The sequence below is a fragment of the Gordionus sp. m RMFG-2023 genome, chromosome 1 (genome assembly GCF_954871325.1).
Source record: "Gordionus sp. m RMFG-2023 chromosome 1, tfGorSpeb1-WG-v2, whole genome shotgun sequence".
Lineage (NCBI taxonomy): Eukaryota > Metazoa > Nematomorpha > Gordioida > Chordodea > Parachordodidae > Gordionus > Gordionus sp. m RMFG-2023.
The window spans coordinates 55554278-55575846 of record NC_088775.1 but is presented as its reverse complement, the minus strand read 5'-3'; the positions used below and the strand labels follow the sequence as shown (position 1 = coordinate 55575846).

Genomic DNA, 21569 nt, shown 5'->3' with positions numbered 1-21569 from the left:
CATTTGATCGGTCAAATATGGTCAATTTCAGATATATGTTTTTTAAGACAATATTAATTCCATTTTATATATAATAGTAAAAAAATATATGTATATTAAATTATATTTTTCTAAATTCTATAATTAATGTTTCGCTCTCCATGGCAGAGCCTTTTTAATCAATCTTAGGTTATGATATACTCCTACTATCAATTTTGTGGTTGTCAAGATCTTCAATTGAATTTTTTAGACACTTCTCTTAATATTCAAGGTGAACAAAACCCATTCGGATAACTTGAACCCGAAATCTGATTGTTTTTATGAAAGTTACTGGTTTCCATATATTGACATAATGTAATATTCAATTAGTAATTTTCTCAAACCATGCTTAAGTAAAATTATTATATTTATTTATATATTTAGATCTAATAAAATTAATAATGAGAAAAATTCTTTATTTATATTTCAAATTAAAATTCTAATATTTTAATATGAAAATTTCATATTTTTATATAAAATTATAATTAAATCGATGCTTTGATGATACAAATATATTTTTAAATAACTTGCAAATAAATTAGATTGATAAACATGCTTTAAATACATATTAGTTAATATATCAATATAGTTATTCACCAAAACATTTTACAGTATTTGACCGTATTTAATTGACCGACTTGCCAACCCTGGTCAGGTTTATTGAAGTTTTGAGAGCTTTGAAACTTAAAGGAAAATCTCATTTAAGCTGTGTGAGAAGATGTATAGTCTATGATGGCAAAACATGAGTAATAAAAGGTGCACACAAAAAAATTAGAAGGAACCCAGATGAGAGAGAAAAAATCAACGTAGGAAAGGATTTAAATAAAAACAAATAATGATGAGGTAGACTGAGGTGGGTTGTGCACTTCGATTGATGTAATGGGATCTAGACCATGAGGAATACATGAAAGATATGGGTGAACGTGATAACAGATGACATGAAATATAAATAAAGGTGTCAGGATTAGGGATAAGCGGAAACTGGGTAACCTGAAAAACTGCAAACAATTAATAGATAATGGAAAAAAAATAAGTTGCATTCCTTAATGAATTTTTTTTTAAGAATCAACTGGTTATTTTTTAAATAGGGCTGTGAACCAGAACCCATCGAACCCTCAATATTTTACTGAACCCAAACCCGAACCCCTTCAAAAATTTAGGGTTCAGGCTTCAATAACTTTTTTAAAAATATTAAGCATAACATATATATGGTGAATTCCATATTAAATCAACAAAAAAAATTGATTTTCAACCTGACTCCCTCAGAATTTTTCGAAATTTTGTATATTCGTAGTATCTACTATATCAGAGAAAAAAATGAAATTTTACTTCGCATCACTTACTCGCTAAAATATGGGGGTTTAAAGAGCAGAAAAATGGTATATTTTTTATAAAACGCACTTAATTAATTTCCAAATATTTCAATAATAAATTAAGTTGGAGCAATAATTTAAATTTTATTATATAGCTTAATAATAGATCTTAAATATGACATCTAAATAAATGTGATAGAAACACGATTAATTCCGAAACGGAAATACAAAACAGCAAATGGGTATAGGAAAAAAGGCATTATTTTCAAAACTTTATATTTGTACAAAATCCTAAACTGGGCTGAAAGTGGGTCTAGGAGTTATGACCCTTTATATGGCTAAGATTGATCAAAGTTTAACATCAATATCATCATATTTAAATTTAATAGATACTTAGGCCCCTACTTTACTATTTATTATTTGAGAGGTGGGGGAGAATGTGGTTTATTTAACACTTTGGTTAACTTTTCTCTTGAAACTACTTGGCAAAATAATTTTAAATCTTCTATTTTAGCATAAATCAAAAATAAAAGAACGACTATTATTTGATGCCAATTCAATAGATTATATAACATTTCTTGAAACGCTGACAAAATTCGCCAACTAATTTGTAATTATTTATCAAAAAAATAAAAAATTTGAATTCCTCATTCTTATAGCTTCAAAACAATCCTTATTTTAAAACTTATTAAAAATTAATTTATATGTTGACGCATTCTTAATTAGTAATGAACTTTCAGGAAATTATGCATTTGTAGTGCAGGAACATGCATAAAGATTCTATTGGACCAATAGTCAGGCCATGATTCACTTACTTTAAATACGGCTTAATTAAACTAGTAAATTTTGTTTTTATATCAGATTGTTAAAGCACAACGCATTTGCATTTTATTTATTGTAAATATAATTGATCTTATTCTTTAAAGAAAGGGCAGAGTAGACAAAGTTCATTATTCTTCTTATAGAGCAGTTACCAATAAAAACTTCATTAACCTCTACAATCATGAAAATGATTTTGGGATAAAGGTAAAGTTGCATTTATTTGCAACCGCACCTGTTAAAAGCTCTAGTGGCAGTTTTGAAATAAATAGTTAGCAGCTCGACCTAGCTCACAACGTTCTATCATTTTATAATGACAACTATGGATTTAAATAACTATACAAGCATTAATATCAGGGATAAATTATATATTTGTGAGCAATGATGAATATCTAAATATGAAAAATCATCTTTAAAATAGATTTATAACAATAAAACAAATTTCTGGAATACAAAATTTTATACTTTTATTCCTCTAGAAAAAAATAAGAAAATTTTTTCAAATTTCTTCGGGTGTTAATATATAATATATTTAAAATCTTTTATATATTATAAATTTGATTTTATTAGATGTAATTATAGAAATATTTTGCAAAATAAAGTTATAAATATGTTTAGAATTATTTAGCTACGTAATTTAAAGAAAACTTTAACACCAAAGTGTTAAAGAAACCACATTCCCCCTCCGGCATAATTTTATAAATAATAAAGTAAGAGCTTTTCATTTAGATATAATTTTTAAATAAAAACTATTAAAGTATGCATTAAATTTAAATATGATGATATTTATGTAAAATTTTGTTCAATTATAGGTCAAGAGTCAAAACTCCTAGACCCATGTTAGCCAAGTTTAAGATTTTGAACAAATATAAAGTAGTATGATAAAAAATACATTTTTTTCTATGTCCATTTCCGGTTTCGTACTTCTGGTATTAGGTACTATCACATTAATTTATATGTAAAGATCAATTATTAAACTATAATAAAATTTAAATTATGTTCTAACTTAATTAATTCTTGAGATATAATTAAAGAAGGGCATTTTTTCAAAAATGTACCATTTTCCCGTTCTTTAAACCCCATATCTTAGCGAGTAAGTGGAGCAAGAAAGTAATATTTTATTTTTTTCTTAGTTTAGTATGTACTACTAACAGAGTTGTTAATGCTCTTTTTAAAAGTAGCTAGCTCTCGCTACTAAATTTTTAAAAGAAGCTAACTACTGCTCCAAGTAATGGAGTACCACTCCATAGACGGTCCCTTTGATTTAATTTTTTTAGAAAGTACAAGAAACAAAATCATATTTTTTATCAATATAGTTTTATTTATATTAAATGATATATCAAAATATTCATAATCTTTTATCAGCTTTTAAAAAAATTTTTTTTATAGATTTGAATCTAATAAACATTCACGCCTCTCCCCTGTTTAGCAATACTAAACAGGCGCTCAACAGGAGCACTAGAGGGAAGCGGGGTATTATATTTTATAAAAATATTTATTTTTTAATTCAGGAAATTTATCAAAAATAGTAATTTTGATATCATTATTTAAAAAATATTTGTCCAATATATTAGCTTCCTTATGATAAATTTCATGGAATCCAAAAAAATCTTCCAAATCATTGCAGGGTTCTTGTGTACTATTAGCAAATTGAATCAAGAATTTGTTTTCTTAAAATATTAATTTAAATTTTAGTTCCAAATTTGAATGAAGGATGGATAATAATCATTATAAACATTTGAAAATCTGCAATAAAGTTATTTAAATAGATAATTACTTTTTTATTTTAATTTCTTCTTATAAGATATCTCATAACATCAAAATCTATTTTTTATCATATATCTATAAAGATTTTCCAAGAAATTTTCAATATAAAAAAGAAAGAAAAACTTGATGTTTAATATTTTAACTGATTAGATGAAAAATCAATATAAAATTCGACTCAACATTTAATATTGCATAAATTTAAATAAAATTTCATTTTTATTGAATTTTAATTAACAAATAAATAGATTTATTAATATTTAAAAAATAATTTAATATATACATTAAATTTAAAAGAGTGGTAGAGTGGTGTTCCTCCACTCCAGCCCTAAAAGGAGCTAGCTCCCGCTCCTGATTTTTAAAAGCTCTAGATGTGTACAAAATTTAAAAATTTTCTGAGGGAGTAGGGTTGAAATTTAGTTTGATTTGATATGGAATTCACAATGTATATAAAACAAATTAAATATAAAAAAAACATAAATTATTTAAAACATTTAACATAATTTTTTTTTATTTTCAATATAAAAATATTTTTTGGTAAAAATTATTTTGCGTGGAATCCTTTTATTATATTTTAGAGTAAATTTTATGTTAAAATTATATCAGCATATTTTTTTATGAAATAGATACTGTATAATATAATATTTCTTTTTTTATTGTATTATTATTAGGGTTGTGATGATAATAAATATTGGATCGGATCGCCACCGATATTTATCGTTTCCCAAAAATATCGGATCTGGCCAATACCTGTAAAAAACCGATTCGATCTTTTTACTTTTCTTTTTTTGTTATTTTATGTATATTTATTTTACATTAATATTTTCTAAATAATTTTTTTTTCAAACAATGCAAATGTACACATCCTTTAAATTTTATTTATTTTTTAAAATAGCTTAATAGTATTTTAAAAAAATTTTTATATAAAAATAGAAAGGAACACCCAAAGTTTTATTTATTTTAGATCTTTTTGAATAATAACGCCATTTTTATTATTTATAATTTAAATCAGGATTTGCAGAGGTACCATTTGCATGGCCCAGCCTGGATTTTTTTCAAAAATTTTTTATGTCCCGGCCCGGGTTTAAAAATTTTAGGCCTGGCCCGGATATTAAAAAAAAATTTGGGGCCCGATTTGACCTGGTATATATAAAAAATTCACCTATTCGGTATTTTATCCAATTTTTCGGCAAGTATTATCATTTAATAAGCAAGCATATTAGTTTATGTTGTTAAACGGCTCGTTTTGAGCCGATTTTTAAAAACGGCTAACTCAATATTTTCGCATGAAAAATATTGACTAAACCTCGAAATTTCGATACTATATGTCTAGACCTTTGCTCTTTCTATGAACAAAATTTTCAGGCTTGCGTAATATTTTTCTGGATAAAATACTGTATTAACCGTTTTTAAAATACGGCTCAAAACGAGACGTTTAACAACACTATCATATTTTTTTTTATTCTAAACAGATGTTTAGTATATTACAAATTGATACTATAAAAAATTTGTGTAAATTGAGAATATATTATATTAATTGTATTTTAAAAAAAAACTGATATTTTAATTAATAAAAAATATAACATATATTATATAATAATGTATTTATTACCTATTATCCTTTGCATATTTATTCCATGTCAGGAAAACTATAATTATATTATGTAGTAGATACTATGAGTGTTAGCTAGTGTTAACTTTCACCCAACATTATATTAATCATAACTATATATAATCATATCTAATTGACAAATATAATATTTCATGTTGTATAAATTTTGTAATAAAATTTTATGGCCCAGCCTGGGTATTTTAAAAAAAAAATTTTCAGACCGGTCGCGGTTATATTTTAAAAATTCCAGGGATGGGCTTGCAGGTCTCTGCTTTAAATAAAAGAATTTCTTTAAATATGTTTAAATTATGGATATATTTTACAAAAGACAAAGATAATTTTGCAAAATGCGTTATCCGCAGAATTCTAATTTCACGAGGAGGAATAATGAAGAATTCATTTAATACTATCTGTAAACTTTTTTTAATTTTTGTAGAAATAAAAAAATTAAATTAAATGCATAATTAGATTTTTTGCAGAAAAAATATTGATTTCTTAATTACATTTGGTTCAAAGGGGGGAGGGGGGGGGTGAAAAATCAATAAAAATATCGGATCGGTGAAAATTATGTGGATCGGCACAGCCCTAATTATTATATTATTAAAAGTGCCAAAGAAAATAACATAATCACAAGGTAAAATAGCTTTATTAAATGCAAGTACACACTGTCAAAGCTAGGCATACATATATTTAAATTTAAATATCTCGATTTTAGAAGATAAAGTAAAATAAAGTTTATAAAAAACTGATATTTGTGTATTTTCACTAAATTTTTGTGGACTACAAACTCTGAACCCTTTTTTAAGAAGGAAGGTTCACAACCCTGTAAATATTATGCAAAAGAAATAAAATAAAATTGCTTTTACACAAAACATCTAGCAGAATTATCAAAAAAATCAAACAATCTATAATTTTTTAAATTATTAAATATATATGTTATGAATAAATATGATTGTACTGCAAATAAAGCTGCTCTCATATATGTTTCCATGTATTCATAATATAATGACATTATTTTAACTAAGCATTGCAAAGCTCGAACTTGTATCTAAAATTGTGATAAATAAGATATTCAATAAATTTATTTAAATATAATATAAGAATTTTAAAATTCATATGTAAAATATCTAAAAATAATACATTTATATCTTGAGATTGAGTTGCTTCACATACTACTTGCATTATATAGTTCCTTTCATTCTAGCAAAATTAAAAGGTATCAATTTAAATTTAACAAATAATATAGATTTAGAATTTTTAAGAAAAACATATTCTATTTTACATGCTTGGTATAGTTGAGCAATGGCTAAAAACTAGTTAAATCAACAGGAGTATATGGAGGAAAATTTGTTAAGAAATGAGACATAATATTAATTTCTGTTTTTTTTAAATATAAGCTACATATTCAAAAAAAAACAAGGCTAAGATGTTAAAGGGAATGCATGAGGAGAAAAAACTAGGTTTAGCCATTTTTTAGCCAACTAAAAATAAAACAATTACCCCTATAGTGAATAGTGAAATAAAAATAAATGGAATAATTTAATATTATTTATGTGATATTCAACTTAATTGTAATTTACTTCATGATTAAAATTTGCATTTGTAAATTCTAAAGAATTCAATAAAGCAGTTGTTGCAGCCAATTTTACATAAGTACTTCAAAAGATAATATTAAATATTATATTTGAAATATGAACTTGTCATTATTTTTCATTCCATGAATAATAGCTGTCAAAATTTCATTTGATTGAGAATGTAATAACCTGGGATCCTAGATACAGCCTATAAATCAAATAAATAAAAAATAATACAATCTCTTGGCAAATATATCCTAATGCTTCTAATGAACCTTCGGTAGAACTTGTATTCATTTCATTATTAGTTATATTGAGAACTAATTGGGGTATAAGTTCTGGCCATAAGTTTTGTGGCAATTCAGCAACTGCCAAATATGCTGCACACTGAGCAGCTGCGCTAGGTCTAGCACCCTCTAAAGATATTGCTAGAAGAACCTATAAAATATAGTAAATCATTATTTGTCTAATATTATTTACATTTTGTTTAATAAAATTTCTTATAGTGCATGGCATATTTAGCCATCTTTGGTGATATTGTGTCTTTAGAGATATATCTTTAGAGGTTAAGTGATTTTTAAGTTCCAAGCCAGCTGCCATACGAATATGAACTGGTAGATCAGGCTTACTAATGACATTTGATAGCTCTGTAAGGAAACCACCCTAGAATAATGAAAATAAGTAACATCAAAGATATTCAATACCAAATTATTAGAGGCAGCTTGTTGTAAAAATAATTCGGCCACTCTAAGCTCATTTTGATCTTAAATTATTTATTTTAATAATTATTATATTATAATATAAAAACCTGAGGAGACAAACTTTGATAAAACTTTAATTAACTCATCCATCATAGAGAGCTAAAGCATTTATAATTTGAAGTGATATGTACAAAATGATATTTGGAGAAAATTGAGGATTGTACTAAAACTTCCAAAAATGTCTGTCATAAACTGTCAAAGTTTTAATCATTAAATAAAATTACAAATATATATAAATTGCAGTGATGAAGCGGGAAGTTTACTATTAGGGAATCATTGAATTTTTTTATTTGCAGACCCATATCCGAAAACCGTTTAACATTCCAAACATTTTCTCTATTTAATTCACATCTGAACCACTCATATATTTTGAAAGAAAAATAACAAATTCAAGTTCTGATTTCTTTTTCAAGTTTTGTAGAATTGGTATAAATAATTTTTTCACGTTAAAATTTATTGATGTAAAATATATTTTTAATTAACATATTTTCAACACATTTGCATTATATAGACATTAAATTAATTATTGTTTTTGAAATTATTTATAAAAAAATAAAAGATAAAATATAGAAATATTTTTCTAATACACATTTCTTAAACATAAAATTACACATTGCATTCACGCCAATAGTTTATCGTATGCGCATTCTATTTATTTTAAAAAATAGACAATTTTAAATTTGCTCTTCATATGTATATTTTTTAACATAGTAAAAATATTATTAATATTGTTAACATAGTAAAAATATTTTATAATTTTTATTTAAGAGTTATTCAAGAAAAGTTAGGGAAGCAGTTAATCAGCTTCTATGACGCTTCGACGATGATAAATTTAATACACATGAATATTCATTCAGGACCTCTATAGTACCTGCAGTTAGACTATAAAATATCGTAGTAAGCTCCAATTTTATGTCAATTCATAACCTCATATTAGATGGTTTCCGAGAAGTAATTCATATAGTGATTATTTTTAAACGGCAATATACATTAACGGGGTGGAGCATTTTGCTTCTATTTTTTTAAGGTAGGCATTTAAAGTGGGTAGCATTTAAAGTTACCAAACTTACTTACACATTTAAATATATCTAACTTTTTTTTATTCTAAAGAAAACTTTACAACCCTTTTTCTTTAATATATTCTCCGTGAAACTTTTAATAGTTTTTTTGGTGTTCTTTTTTTTTAAAATTAATTTAACTTTGTTTCATAAATTCTTTCATTTAAAAATCTTTTATCTTTATTTTTTAAATATGAAAAAAATGTCAAAAATTGAAATAATGAAAATTATTTATAATAATATTGTCCAAATAAAAATAATAATGTATAATATAATTTTTTATTATCAACAATATCTTCAAGGATAAAACTAATAATAACGAAAATAATATAATATTGATTTTTTTTTATTATAGAGAATAATTCAATGATATATATAATTATAGATTGACGATCATGCATAAAAAAACGTCCACCCAATGACATAATCAGCTGTAGCGCCATTTTGTAGCTTGTACGTTGATCAAATGCCTCAATAATAATAATAAATTTTAAAAATTTAACAATTTTATATCTAATAATTTGTTAATAATGTAATTATGTAAAATAATTAAATGAATCCTAACCTCAACTGATCTTCAATTAAATTACATTGGTATTCTCTAAAATAAAAAAACTCAACATTTAATACAATAATAGTACATAATATCATTAAATTACTTTCACCCAGAAATTATTCAGAAACATAGATTGCTACAATATCACTGAAGCAAAAATCACCAAAATTATACCCATACAAAATATTCCATACTTATATCTAATACACCCTCAAATATTCAACCAAATAAGGTCCACTGCCTATATATAATTGCCAAAAAAACTTATCACACAGATTCCTTTGACTCAATCAAGAAAATACTTCTTTCAATCATAGTTTTAAGTTAATTTATCTACTTGGTTAATATTATTATAAATTAATTTATTTTTAAACATTCCTCAACCATTTAACCCCCAATCATTTATTAGAAAGTCTAATTTATTTTATACATATTAATTGCAAATATCAAAATCATTTATTTTTTTATATATATTTGTTAATTTTTCTAATAAAATTAGTTTTTATAGCTTATCAAATTCACTTGATGTTTCAAAAAAAATCTTACTATCCACTTATTGTTCATTTATGGAATCCTTATTATTAAATATAATAATATTTTATGATTCATATCCTATTAATAAATAAAAATGATGCACCGATATTTATTGTAGTTGCTGGTACTTTTAATTTTAGGTAAGTAATTTATACCTTAAAATAATAATCAAAATTTATATAAAAGATCTGTATAGATATAATTAAATAAAATCTACAAATTTTGTTTTACTAATAAGAGAAATCAATGTTAATTTTTTTCTTACTTTTTTAACTTATTTTTATTTTGTATTTATTAATTTTATTATAAAGGATGAACCAAAGATATACTCTAAAAGTAGATGAAGATCAATTAATTACGTTAAGAAAATAAGATTTTATAAAAAAATATCCTGTCAATTAAAAAATTTTTTGGATTATGTGTTCTAGATGAAATAAGTTAAACCATCTTAAAAGATGGGTTGAGAGCTCATCTCACTTAATTTTTATTGTAATAATCATTTATAATTTTTTTTGTTTTAATTATTTCATCTTAATTATAAATGACAAATGAAAACATCTTTTATTTTTTTTTTCAATAAAAACATAGTGTAATAATAACATTTTTTGCATGAATATAAATTATTATATAAATCATTTAAATAAGATTTATACAAAATATATAAAAATATAAATGTGTACACTTTAAAAAACAAAATGTATTTTTAATAATGTGATGATTCACATTCATATTATCTTTGATTATAAACATTCATCCTTTTTGATTCTATCATCACCTATAAAAAATAAAATATATTTACATTATATCATAATTTTTATAATATGTCTTATATCAGGCCTGTTCTTTATACAATATAATTTTTAAAAAATAAAAGAAGATATAAATATTAATTTACATGACTTAATGATTATTAAATTGTATTGCTTTTGTAAGATTTTGCCTCATACCAGTTCTCAATTCCTGGTTTCTCAAGTCAGCAAAATGAAAAAATCTAATATTTAAATATCTTTAAAAAAAATAGTATTAAAACTAATAAATGATTACCTTTGAACAATTAATTTTACAAGAATTTGAAAATGGCTGTAACCAATCTCATCATTAATATGTTCAGTAAGATCAATAAAAATATTTGTACCAATAATTGTGGAAAAAACCAACACTTCCATTTTTTTAATAATATTTTTACGTTTAATATCATTTTGATAAGTTCTAAATGAACTTTCACAAATTCTGCATGACATACTAGAAGAAGGAATCACTAACCCCCCATTATTTTTAAAATTTATGAGCATATTATTTATATTATTATCAATATATGAATCACTGACCATTGCATTAATGCAAACATCACATCGTACCTTTTTTTCTTTAATAAGTTGTTGTACTATATATCCCAAAATATAAGTTGTTAAATTATCTAAATATAATGATAATTTCGGGATATGAGGATTTGTTTGGCTTAAATAATAAGATAATGCCTGGGGTATTATTGGATTTGAAATAGTTTTGATAGAATTAAAATCATCGTCATGATTATTTTGAAAATTTGAACATATTAATTGAGTATTATCTAAGGAAATGCAATTTCCTGTAATTGTAGTATCCAATTTCGCCATTAATGAAATGCGAACAGCAGATCGAATACCTTTAAAAAATATTTAATAATTATATATTTATTATCAAACTTTCATTTTTTGTTTGTGGAAAGCAATATGTGCTTTGCGCAATTTATTTGCAGCACGTAAACCTTCGCACTCCTGCAATTTATGTAAATTTTGTATATGCTTCCAATCTATTATCTATAAATACAAAATAAATATTTAATCAAATTTAATATAGCTAGCTATCTCTCCATTTGATTCATTTATTAAAATTTCCTACTCCGCTAATAGATTTCTAAGTAATTTGAGCATATGACAAACATCTAGTAACATATATATTTTTTCCGATTCATAAAATTCCAGCTCAATATATGGAATGATATTATCAGGATCCATACCAGTGGCATAGCTAGGAATTTTTCTTAGAGGGGGTCCATACATATAAAATGCAAAATCATAACCATATCTTCGATAATATATAATAAATATATTTTTTAAATGCATCAATAATATGTTATTATAATTTAGTCGATTATTCTCAATGACTTTATAATACTATCCAGAATAATTTCAATAGTAATATAATATCCTTCCACAAACATCAAAACCTGAAAAATATAAATATTAATGGTATTAGTCACTTTTAAGTCTTTAGAACGTAAAATCTAAAAAAAAATTTTGCTCTGGGAGGGGTCCAAACCTGAAAACCACCCCCGTAGCTACGCCACTGATCCATACTAACACCAAGCAGTTTGCTCATTTTTTTTATTAACAGCACAACCATCACATACTATGGCCTTACAGATAATTCCTGTTTTATTTAGATTGAACAATGCAACTCTCACTAAATAGCTAGGATATCTGAATTCATTTGTGAAACTAGAAAATAGGCTATTGGCATTTACCAGCTGCTATTAAGACAGGTAGCCATAAGAAACAGTGCCTTTGTTGCTTCTGGACAAGATTTATCTTCTTTTGTTGATTTTGTCCCATCACCTAAATCAACATAACCATGATATTCTGCTTTGTGGGGGTCATAATCTATTTGAGTTTTAATATGCATTTCATCAAGGCTAAGTACACAATACAACTGCTTTTCTGATTTTTTTTGGTAGCTTTTAATTTAAGTAAATGAAATAGAAAGAAAACCTTTATTTAATTTAATTTATTTTTTTTAAATTATTATAATAAACCTGGCATGATTTCAATCTTGCGACTCCATGCCCTTAATGTGGATTCCGGAGGCATACAAAAGTGTGATTTGAGATATCTGTAAGCCTTAGGTGAATAAAAATGCATAATCAATGCAAATTGACGAAATTCACTTGTATATTTTTTTTGTGGGTTTGAGATGCCTCCACTGTGTATATGTGTTTTAAGGAATATAGAAGATGTCCCTGTAAATTGCCTGTCTATAATATTTTCAACATCATCTGATAACAAATTTTCATCTTTTAGTGAAGTGATTATTGTTTGTAAATTGATTATTTTATTTTTTCCTCTTTTTGAGCTCCTATAATAAGCATGTGCCCTTTTTTTAAGCGTTTAATAATAACCTCTTGGTAAATAATTTTTCTTTTTAATATTTCATATGTCGCGGAATAATTATGATCATTTATTATATGTATAATTGGATCATTTTCATATAATATATCACTTTTTAATGGTGATTGTATGTTATTTGAATAAACATTCGTTTTCTAAAAAGTATACATTCTAAAATATTGTTTTAACTATGTAATGATATTGTTAACATACATCATGAAGTGGCTTAGATGTACTAAATATTGATGGAATTGAATCTTCCTTCAATAAAATCTTTCCGGATAAAGTATGAATGAAACAAGTATTTTTAAAATGCCTTCCACAAATAATACTATATTTATTAGGCATAAAATTTTTCCTATTTATAGCCTGTAACCATTTTTCCAATAATTATTTGGATTTTAATGGAAATTTATATTTAAAAATAGGTGAATAATAATGAGTAAAATATAAGATATATTTATGACATTGATACAAAGATAGATAGTATATAAAAATCAATATAAATATCAGATCAGTTATTAGTAATATAGTATTGAATCAGTGAAAATTTGTTGATTGGCAGAGCCTCTATTAATATATATATGGTTTACATATTTCTTACAAATATTTAAAATGAAACTGTATCATAGTAAATATGTATTTTAAAAATGGCTAACTTAATATTTTATCCAGAAAAATATTTAGGCAAAGTTCAAAATAGAAATCTTATCAACTCAAGAGGAAGAAGCATTATTTGTCCTAGCAATAAAAATGAGAAAACTTTATATTTTTACTAAATAAGGATTTTTTTTCAATGTTTGTAGCTTATTAATGCTTTATGTAATAAATATGTTGCATATAAAAAATAATATATATACTTATGATAAGAAATATGTGTATTAGATTCTATTTTATTTGTTTTATTACAATTATGAACACAGCACACTCCCATTATCTAAACAAAATAATAAAAGTGATATTAAAAGATCTGTTTTGCATGTATCCTAAGATGCATTAACATAAGATTTATAAGTCCATGCAGGATTAAGTTAAACTATATTTTTAAAAAATTAAAAGGTGGGTTAGTCTTAGATTTATTTTTTAAATATAATCACCTAGACCACCTTCATAAAAAAAGTCTTATGAAAATTTAAGAATAAAAGATACTATAAAATATTATATCATAAATCGAAACCTTTAAAACTAAATTATCGTAGTAGACTTGTTTTCTATATATTAATATTTCTTGCTGACAAATAATGGATAATCAAACTACAAAATGGCGCTACAGCTGATTACAATATGTGGACACTTTTATAATGCATTGAATGAATGAATCGCCAATCTATAGTTATATATATCATTGGAATAATTATTCACGTAATAAAAACAAACTTAAATTTTTCGAAAATAAAAAAAAAGCGTTATATAAAGATAATAAGATGCTATCTCATGATAGGAAGGAGGCAGGTATAGTGTTGTTAAACGGCTGAGCCAAGCCGGCTTAGCTGAAAACTCAGCCAGTAAAATTTGGCTCAGGTTCAAGCCAGCTAATTGAGTCGGCTGGCTCTGCCGTTAGCTCACTCAAGCCGATTATTGAGACGAAATTTATTTATTTGAGTTAGTATTGTTAAACGGCTGAACTAAGACGGCTTACAGTTTTTGAGTGGAAAATTAACTAAGGTTCAAGCCTCCTCATTGAGCCAAATTAATCGGCTGGCTCGAGTCGGCTCATGACTTGGTTCAAGCCGACTTTTGACCCGAAATTTATTTTTAAACGTCTGAGTCAAGCCGGCTTAGACCTAAATTCAGTATGTTTTTGAGTCAAAAATTGTATATTGTATTCCTGACGATAATAATTGTTATTTAGGCAAAACTCATTCACAAGTTGCTTAATCATTTAGAGTATAACACCTACTTTAAAAATATTCATTTTAAAAAAACCATGGATATTAAATAATCGGTATCAGCTATAAAAAAAATAACATAAAAAAAAGGATCATTTTTTATATTTTTTATTTATTATTATATTGAATTTGTTTAATGTAATTTTATAAATTATTATCTATATTATAATTTACCGATGTCCTCACTACGTTTCGTGACGTCATGTCAGCGCTACGTCATGTCATCGGTACGTATTTTTATTTGTTGATTTTATTTATTTATTTTATACAAACAGATGATTCTATAACTTAAGTTTTCTATGCAACTGTAGGAGGCCATATTAAAACCAATTGTCAAAGTAATACATTATTTACTAAATATTACAAATTTTTAATATTTTATATAGAAATTCAACTAGGAGTTAACTCATAGATTTCCAAGCTCACATTATTAGGATTAGGAAGCATATAATTATAAAAATGTTTATCAAGCCCAGCTCAACCCTTAATAATTTGTAAAAGATATTCCCATGTCAGGTGTAAGCTAATATTATTTTTGAGGTTCCAAGCCCAGTCGTATCCAATATAATTTTGAAAATTTTTTCCCACCTCGGAGATAGTTAAATTTTTAATTGATTTATCATCACCTGAAGGGGAAATATCTGATTTACCAATTAGTTTAAGATGTAAAAAAAAAGCATTTTTGGAGTTATCTCCAATAATATGAGGTAATATTTTTCTTTCTTATAATAATATTAGGACAGACCTTATTTTGTCATGATTCTATAATAAGTGCTTTGTCCAGGCTTTCTCAGTTTCCTTTATTACCAATTCACATGTTTTTTTTTGCATATATAACTAGGAGTTAACTCATAGATTAATTGGTAAATCAGAGATTTCTCATACATTAATTATAAATTTAATATCTCTAGGCTTGGGAAAATTTTTTCAAAATTATTATGGGTTGGACTGGGCTTAAAAAATATTTCTCAAAATTAATATTGCCTTGGTCAAAAATTATTAGGGATTGAAATGTGCTTGAGAAAATCTTTTTAAATTATTAAGATCTTGGATGCTTGGAAATTTTTTCCAAATATTGTAGGCTTGAACCTATATTGGGATTTTTTAATGTTAAATGTTAGTCTTATGTTAATATTTTTATAAAGAAATATATTTTACCCGTAGACTAATTAATAAATCAGAGATTTCCCCTTCATTAATTATAAATTTAATATTTCTGGGCTTGGTTTCAAAATTATTATGGTATAAACTGGGCTTAAAAAATATATCTCATATTAATATTGGCTTGGTTTTCAAAATTATTAGGGATTGAGGTAGCTTGAGAAAATCTTTTTTAATTTTTCCAAATATTGTAGGCTTGAACCTATATTGGGATTTTTTAATGTTAAATATTAGTCTTATGTTAATATTTTTATAAAGAAATATCTTTTACATGTAGACTAATTGGTAAATAAGAGATTTCCCCTTCATTAATTATAAATTTAATATCTCTGGGCTTGGGAAAATTTTTTCAAAATTATTATGGGTTAGACTGGGCTTAAAAAATATATCTCATATTTATATTGGCTTGGTTTTCAAAATTATTAGGAATTGAGCTGGACTTGAGAAATATTTTTTAAATTATTAAGATCTTGGATACTTGGAAATTTTTCCTAAATATTGTGGGCTTGAACCTATATTGGGATTTTTAATGTTAAATGTTTGTCTTGTGTTAATTTATAAAGAAATATATTTTTCCTGTAGACTAATTGGTAAATCAGAGATTCCCCCTTCATTAATTATAAATTTAATATCTCTAGGCTTTGGAAAATTTTTTCAAAATTATTATGGGTTGGACTGGGCTTAAAAAATATATCTGAAAATTAATATTTGCTTGGTTTTCAAAATTATTAGAGATTGAAATGGGCTTGAGAAAATTTTTTTAAATTATTAAAATCTTGGATGCTTGGAAATTTTTTCGTATTTTTAAGGCTATCCATTTTGTCGGGCCGCACATTAAGCGCTTTTATCTCTGATGAATATTTTGTCTAACTGAAATTAAAAAGTACATTTTTAAAATTTAACTAAATTAATATAACAATTTTTAAGGATCCTACTTTTTTTAAAGCTTACCATTTTGTCGGATCCACCATTGCTCTATTATTCCTGCTGATTATTTTGTATAATGCTAAAAAAAATATACATAGTACATTATTTTTATTTTTATATATGATTTTATATCTATTCTAAAATCATTATATATTAATATTTATTTTTATTGAATTAAAATTATATATTTATTCTTAAGGTTCCTACCTTTTTTAACAATTCTCCTTTTTATTCTTTCAATAAAAAATACTAAACGGGGTTTTCTGTTTTTATGATTTTATATTTATTCCAAAAAAAATACATATTACGGTCAATATATATCATTGATTACGGTATTATTATATTATTTAAATTATTCTATACTTATTCACAAGGTTCATATTTTTTTTAAGCTTGCCAATTGGTCTCTCCGAATGGTATTTTATTTAATTCCTACCTTATAAAATTAACTTAAAAATTTTTTTTTTTACTTTAGACCTTAATCCCTCACATTGCTACAAAACATGATGAATCTATTAAAGATAAGCAAAGAAAATAATGAGGAATAAACAAACGCCTTGCCCGTTCTAGAGTTACTGGTAGCCAAAATAATAAAGAACTACGCTTGAAATTAACTCCTCTGGAGGTTTATTTTCTTTATTTTATTTTCACCAGTTGCTCCAAATATCACCACTACCACAATCCCTATGCCACCTCTCCCTATTTTTTAACAAATATAAGCATTCTATTCCGTACTATCATTCACTTAACTAGGAGTTATTATAAATATTACTTTATCCGATTCTCTGAGAAACTTCATGATTATTTAGAGGAATGTTCAAACTTGAATGTGCAGTACGGCATTCATCAACTTTGTTAATGGAACCTTTTTATGGTTGAGTTAACATTGTCGTTCATGATTCTATTTTAGATGAGGCTACCAATGCTGACATTGACAGAAATATCATTTTGCGTTCTTCTTTTACCAGTATCCCAAGGCATATGCCTCATCTTTATCAGGATTTATACACAATCCGTCATTACTTTCATCTACAACACTAAATGATATGAAATTGTACATTAATTATTTCCTCTCCAGACGACCTTCCAGATTTATTTTGTCGCTTTTTCCATCAAAAATAAAAATGTCAACAAGGATTTGCTCTTAATTTTATCAAATACACAACATAATAATTATTCCTCATAATTTTTTAAAAAAATAAAAAATATTTTCTTAAAATATATTTATATAATTTGCATATAAGTTTCATTAGTGTTTAATGGCATTTTTGTAATTTAAATAGATAGCATTTTTTTTTTACTTAACATAATTAAGACAAATAATTTGGGAAATGCAAGACATACATTAAATTTATCCGAAAAGCTACAATAACCCTAAATAATAAACAACAATATATTTTTTATATATAATTATAATTGATCATATTACTGTCGGTTATTTTTATTTTATTTGTCATGATTCTCTAATAAGTGGTTTGCCCAGGCCTTCACAGTTTCCCTTAATACGGAATTCACATATTTTTTTTACATCTTAAACTAATTGGTAAATCAGATATTTCCCCTTCATGTGATGATAAATCAATTAAAAATTTAACTATCTCCGAGGTGGGAAAAATTTTCAAAATTATATTGGATACGACTGGGCTTGGAACCTCAAAATTAATATTAGCTTGCACCTGACATGGGAATATCTTTTACAAATTATTAAGGGTTGAGCTGGGCTTGATAAACTTTATTATAATTATATGCTTCCTAATATTGTGAGCTTGGACCTGGCATGACATCTATCGTAAAAAAGTGAATAAAAATCTCATTCCCGGTCATTTTTGACGGGTTTTCTACTAGTTTTATATTATTTATGCTTATATACCCATGCTATAAATGGAAAAAAACACAAATTTAAAATTTATAAATAAATTACACCTCTCATATAAATTTTTTAATAATACTTTATTTTTTTGTTTTTAAATTTTATTTGTACATGTTATTTTATTTTATAGGTATATAAATTAAAATATAAATCATTTTTTTCTTTTAAACTAAAGATATTTAGATAAATAATTAATTTTTTCATAGAATTTAATGTAAATAATAATTAATTTTTTTATTAAACATTGGTTTATATTAATATTAAGTATTATTTATGAATTTTTTTAAAAATTAATATCAGATAGCTGCAGAGTTAATTTCCAACGATTTTAAATTAGAAAAATTTTGTCCAGTATCCTATTTTCAAAAGAGAAAATTAGGCTTGGCAAGGATTTTTTAAAAATATTTAGACATAATCCGTGATTTATATACTCAGAGCGAGCCATCCCGTATTTTTTTAATGTTATTTTTGGTCTAACCACCATCTTTCAATTGCTTAAGTTGTTATTGATATTTCTATCTTCAATATCAACAAAGATTTTACCTTATAATATATATACATTTTGTTGAACATATTGATTTGATAAGAATTTTCAATCTTCTTTGTAAATAAATCATTCTTGAGGAATTCTTTTGAGAATTTTATTATAAATAAACAATCTTTAGCTAAATCCTTTATAGTTTTTTTTAATCATCTTTGCAAAATTATCTATTGTTTTTAGCATATTAAAAGATGTAGTTTTTTCTAAACAATTTTTTTAAAAATATTTATATCTTTTTTATGTTATTTTATATGATCTTTTTAAAGAAAATATTTTAATGTGACAATTGTCATATTAGTTATTTTTGAAACTTTTTGACATAAAGGGTAAAATAATATTTACATTGTAAAGTTGTTAAATTATAAATCTAATGAAGATGTTCCTTGGAAAACTGGCAATTATCATAATCAATATTTTTAAACATTAGATTTTTTTTTGACGCTAATGGACAAAAATATATTTTTATAACATGTTAAATTAAAATTTCAATTAAGATGTAACATATATAAAAGTGACAATTGTCATAATCGTTATTTTTAAAGTTTTTTAATGTAAATAGGCTAAAATAAATATTCCTAAAATTCTTATCAAATGTTCAAAAATCTTTTTCAAATTGGGCATGACATGGAAATCACTAATAAATTGTAACAAAAATAATATTACAATATCATTTTTTTATTTAAAAAAACATCAAATAAATAAATCTTACAGTGTTGTGATGATTTAATGAAACATGTTGACGATTAAATTAAAACCCATTCATATAAAATTATAATCTTTGCAAAAATAATTAAAGTAACACATTTGAAATTTATAAAAAAGAATTAAAATATTTTTTTTCTTTAAAATTAATTTTATCTATAAACTGTAAGACTTTCTGAATGAGTTAAAAAATATACAATTTATTTATGGGTAAGATTTAAGGTGAAATTATGATATTTTTTAACTTATTTCTTCATTGTTTATTTTATTTTCTATCAAATTTACCTTTCTTATATTAAAGTTTCGAAAATGACTTGTGAAATCTTTATTTAATGTATATTTTATTTACATAATAAAATATCAAAAAATATTTATTTTTTTATTTGTATTGCACATAATATAACGTAAAAATATATCTTTATTATATAATAATCTAGTGTAATAATTTATTAAATTAATTGTTCAAAGGAATAGATCGGATTCCCTCTTCGATATAACGTATCGTATGTGAGTAGAAGGCTGTGAAATTGAAATTAGTGAAATTAAGCAATAGGCTAGTAATTGCCTCAATTATATGAATTCTGTTATTGGGTTTGAGATATATAGAGCGATACTGATTTTTCAAAACGCCAAAAAAATTCTCAATGGGGTTTAATTAGGGGAATAGGGTGGAAGATATACTATATTTTGATAATTTTCTGTTATTATATGAGCTCGGTGAATGGGTTCATTATCCATTATTATTAGCGAATTCAACGGTAAAATGGATGATAATTCATCCAGGTAAGTTTTGAATTTTATTGATGTAAATGTCCCGTTTATAATCATGTATTTTTGAGACCATTAATTCTTATGGTACACAAAACCGATGTGTTTTTCTCCTTTAAAGGAGGGAGTTTGACAGATGGCCTCTTACCCAGAGGTACCCATCCATAGTGGGAAATGACGTGAGAATTGAAGCCTGTTTCATCTAAATAGAATATATTTTGAAATGGCACGTTCATCATTTTTAGGCAATATTCTTTACGAATATTTATAACATCTGGGGAATTCGGTCTATCGGTTCTTTTCCAACCCTTTTCCTGCTCCATCCCATTGATTTAATGCATCTAGATATTCCCGAATCACTGATTTTGAGATGAGGTGGTAAATTTTCCACTATTTTTTTTATCGTCAATCCATTATTATGTTCTAGTAGCTGTATAATTTTAGATATTAATTCTGAATCATCCTTTTTGATCCTAAAAATTCAAAAAGGTTAAAAAATAACGATTATGACAATTGTCACTTTTCTATGGTACATCTTCACTGAAATTTTATTTTA

General features: G+C 24.9%; 1 protein-coding gene and 2 long non-coding RNA genes across 6 annotated transcripts in view; all 3 read right to left on the bottom strand.

Moving 5' to 3' along the window:
* LOC135931252 (importin subunit beta-1-like) overlaps positions 1-8004 on the bottom strand; it is a 90961-nt gene extending 82957 nt beyond the window's left edge. Inside the window, exons 1-8 of the mRNA XM_065468226.1 lie at positions 7909-8004; positions 7805-7863; positions 7581-7763; positions 7338-7538; positions 7224-7297; positions 7107-7182; positions 6667-6726; positions 6485-6574 (exon numbers count right to left, since the gene is read on the bottom strand). Of these exons, the coding sequence (XP_065324298.1) occupies positions 6485-6574; positions 6667-6726; positions 7107-7182; positions 7224-7297; positions 7338-7538; positions 7581-7763; positions 7805-7863; positions 7909-7954 (789 nt within the window). The 5' untranslated portion in view covers positions 7955-8004. The remainder of the gene's footprint in view (positions 1-6484; positions 6575-6666; positions 6727-7106; positions 7183-7223; positions 7298-7337; positions 7539-7580; positions 7764-7804; positions 7864-7908) is intronic.
* Positions 8005-10578: 2574 nt separating this feature from the next.
* On the bottom strand, positions 10579-13281 carry LOC135931061 (uncharacterized). Of its 3 annotated transcripts, none has more exons than XR_010572925.1 (8): positions 13167-13281; positions 12936-13123; positions 12804-12888; positions 12516-12725; positions 11695-11808; positions 11054-11654; positions 10905-11015; positions 10579-10784 (listed from the first exon to the last, which is right to left on the bottom strand). It is a non-coding gene; the product is annotated as an uncharacterized LOC135931061 (long non-coding RNA). The 3 variants fall into 3 exon arrangements; XR_010572926.1 differs by having other exon boundaries at positions 12516-12708; XR_010572924.1 differs by having other exon boundaries at positions 10580-10784; positions 12516-12759.
* Positions 13282-13450: 169 nt separating this feature from the next.
* Positions 13451-14399, bottom strand: LOC135931062 (uncharacterized). 2 transcript variants are annotated; one of them, XR_010572927.1, is made up of 3 exons: positions 14333-14399; positions 14016-14092; positions 13451-13725 (listed from the first exon to the last, which is right to left on the bottom strand). It is a non-coding gene; the product is annotated as an uncharacterized LOC135931062 (long non-coding RNA). The 2 variants fall into 2 exon arrangements; XR_010572928.1 differs by lacking the exon at positions 13451-13725 and adding an exon at positions 13805-13971.
* Between the last annotated feature and the right edge of the window lie 7170 nt (positions 14400-21569).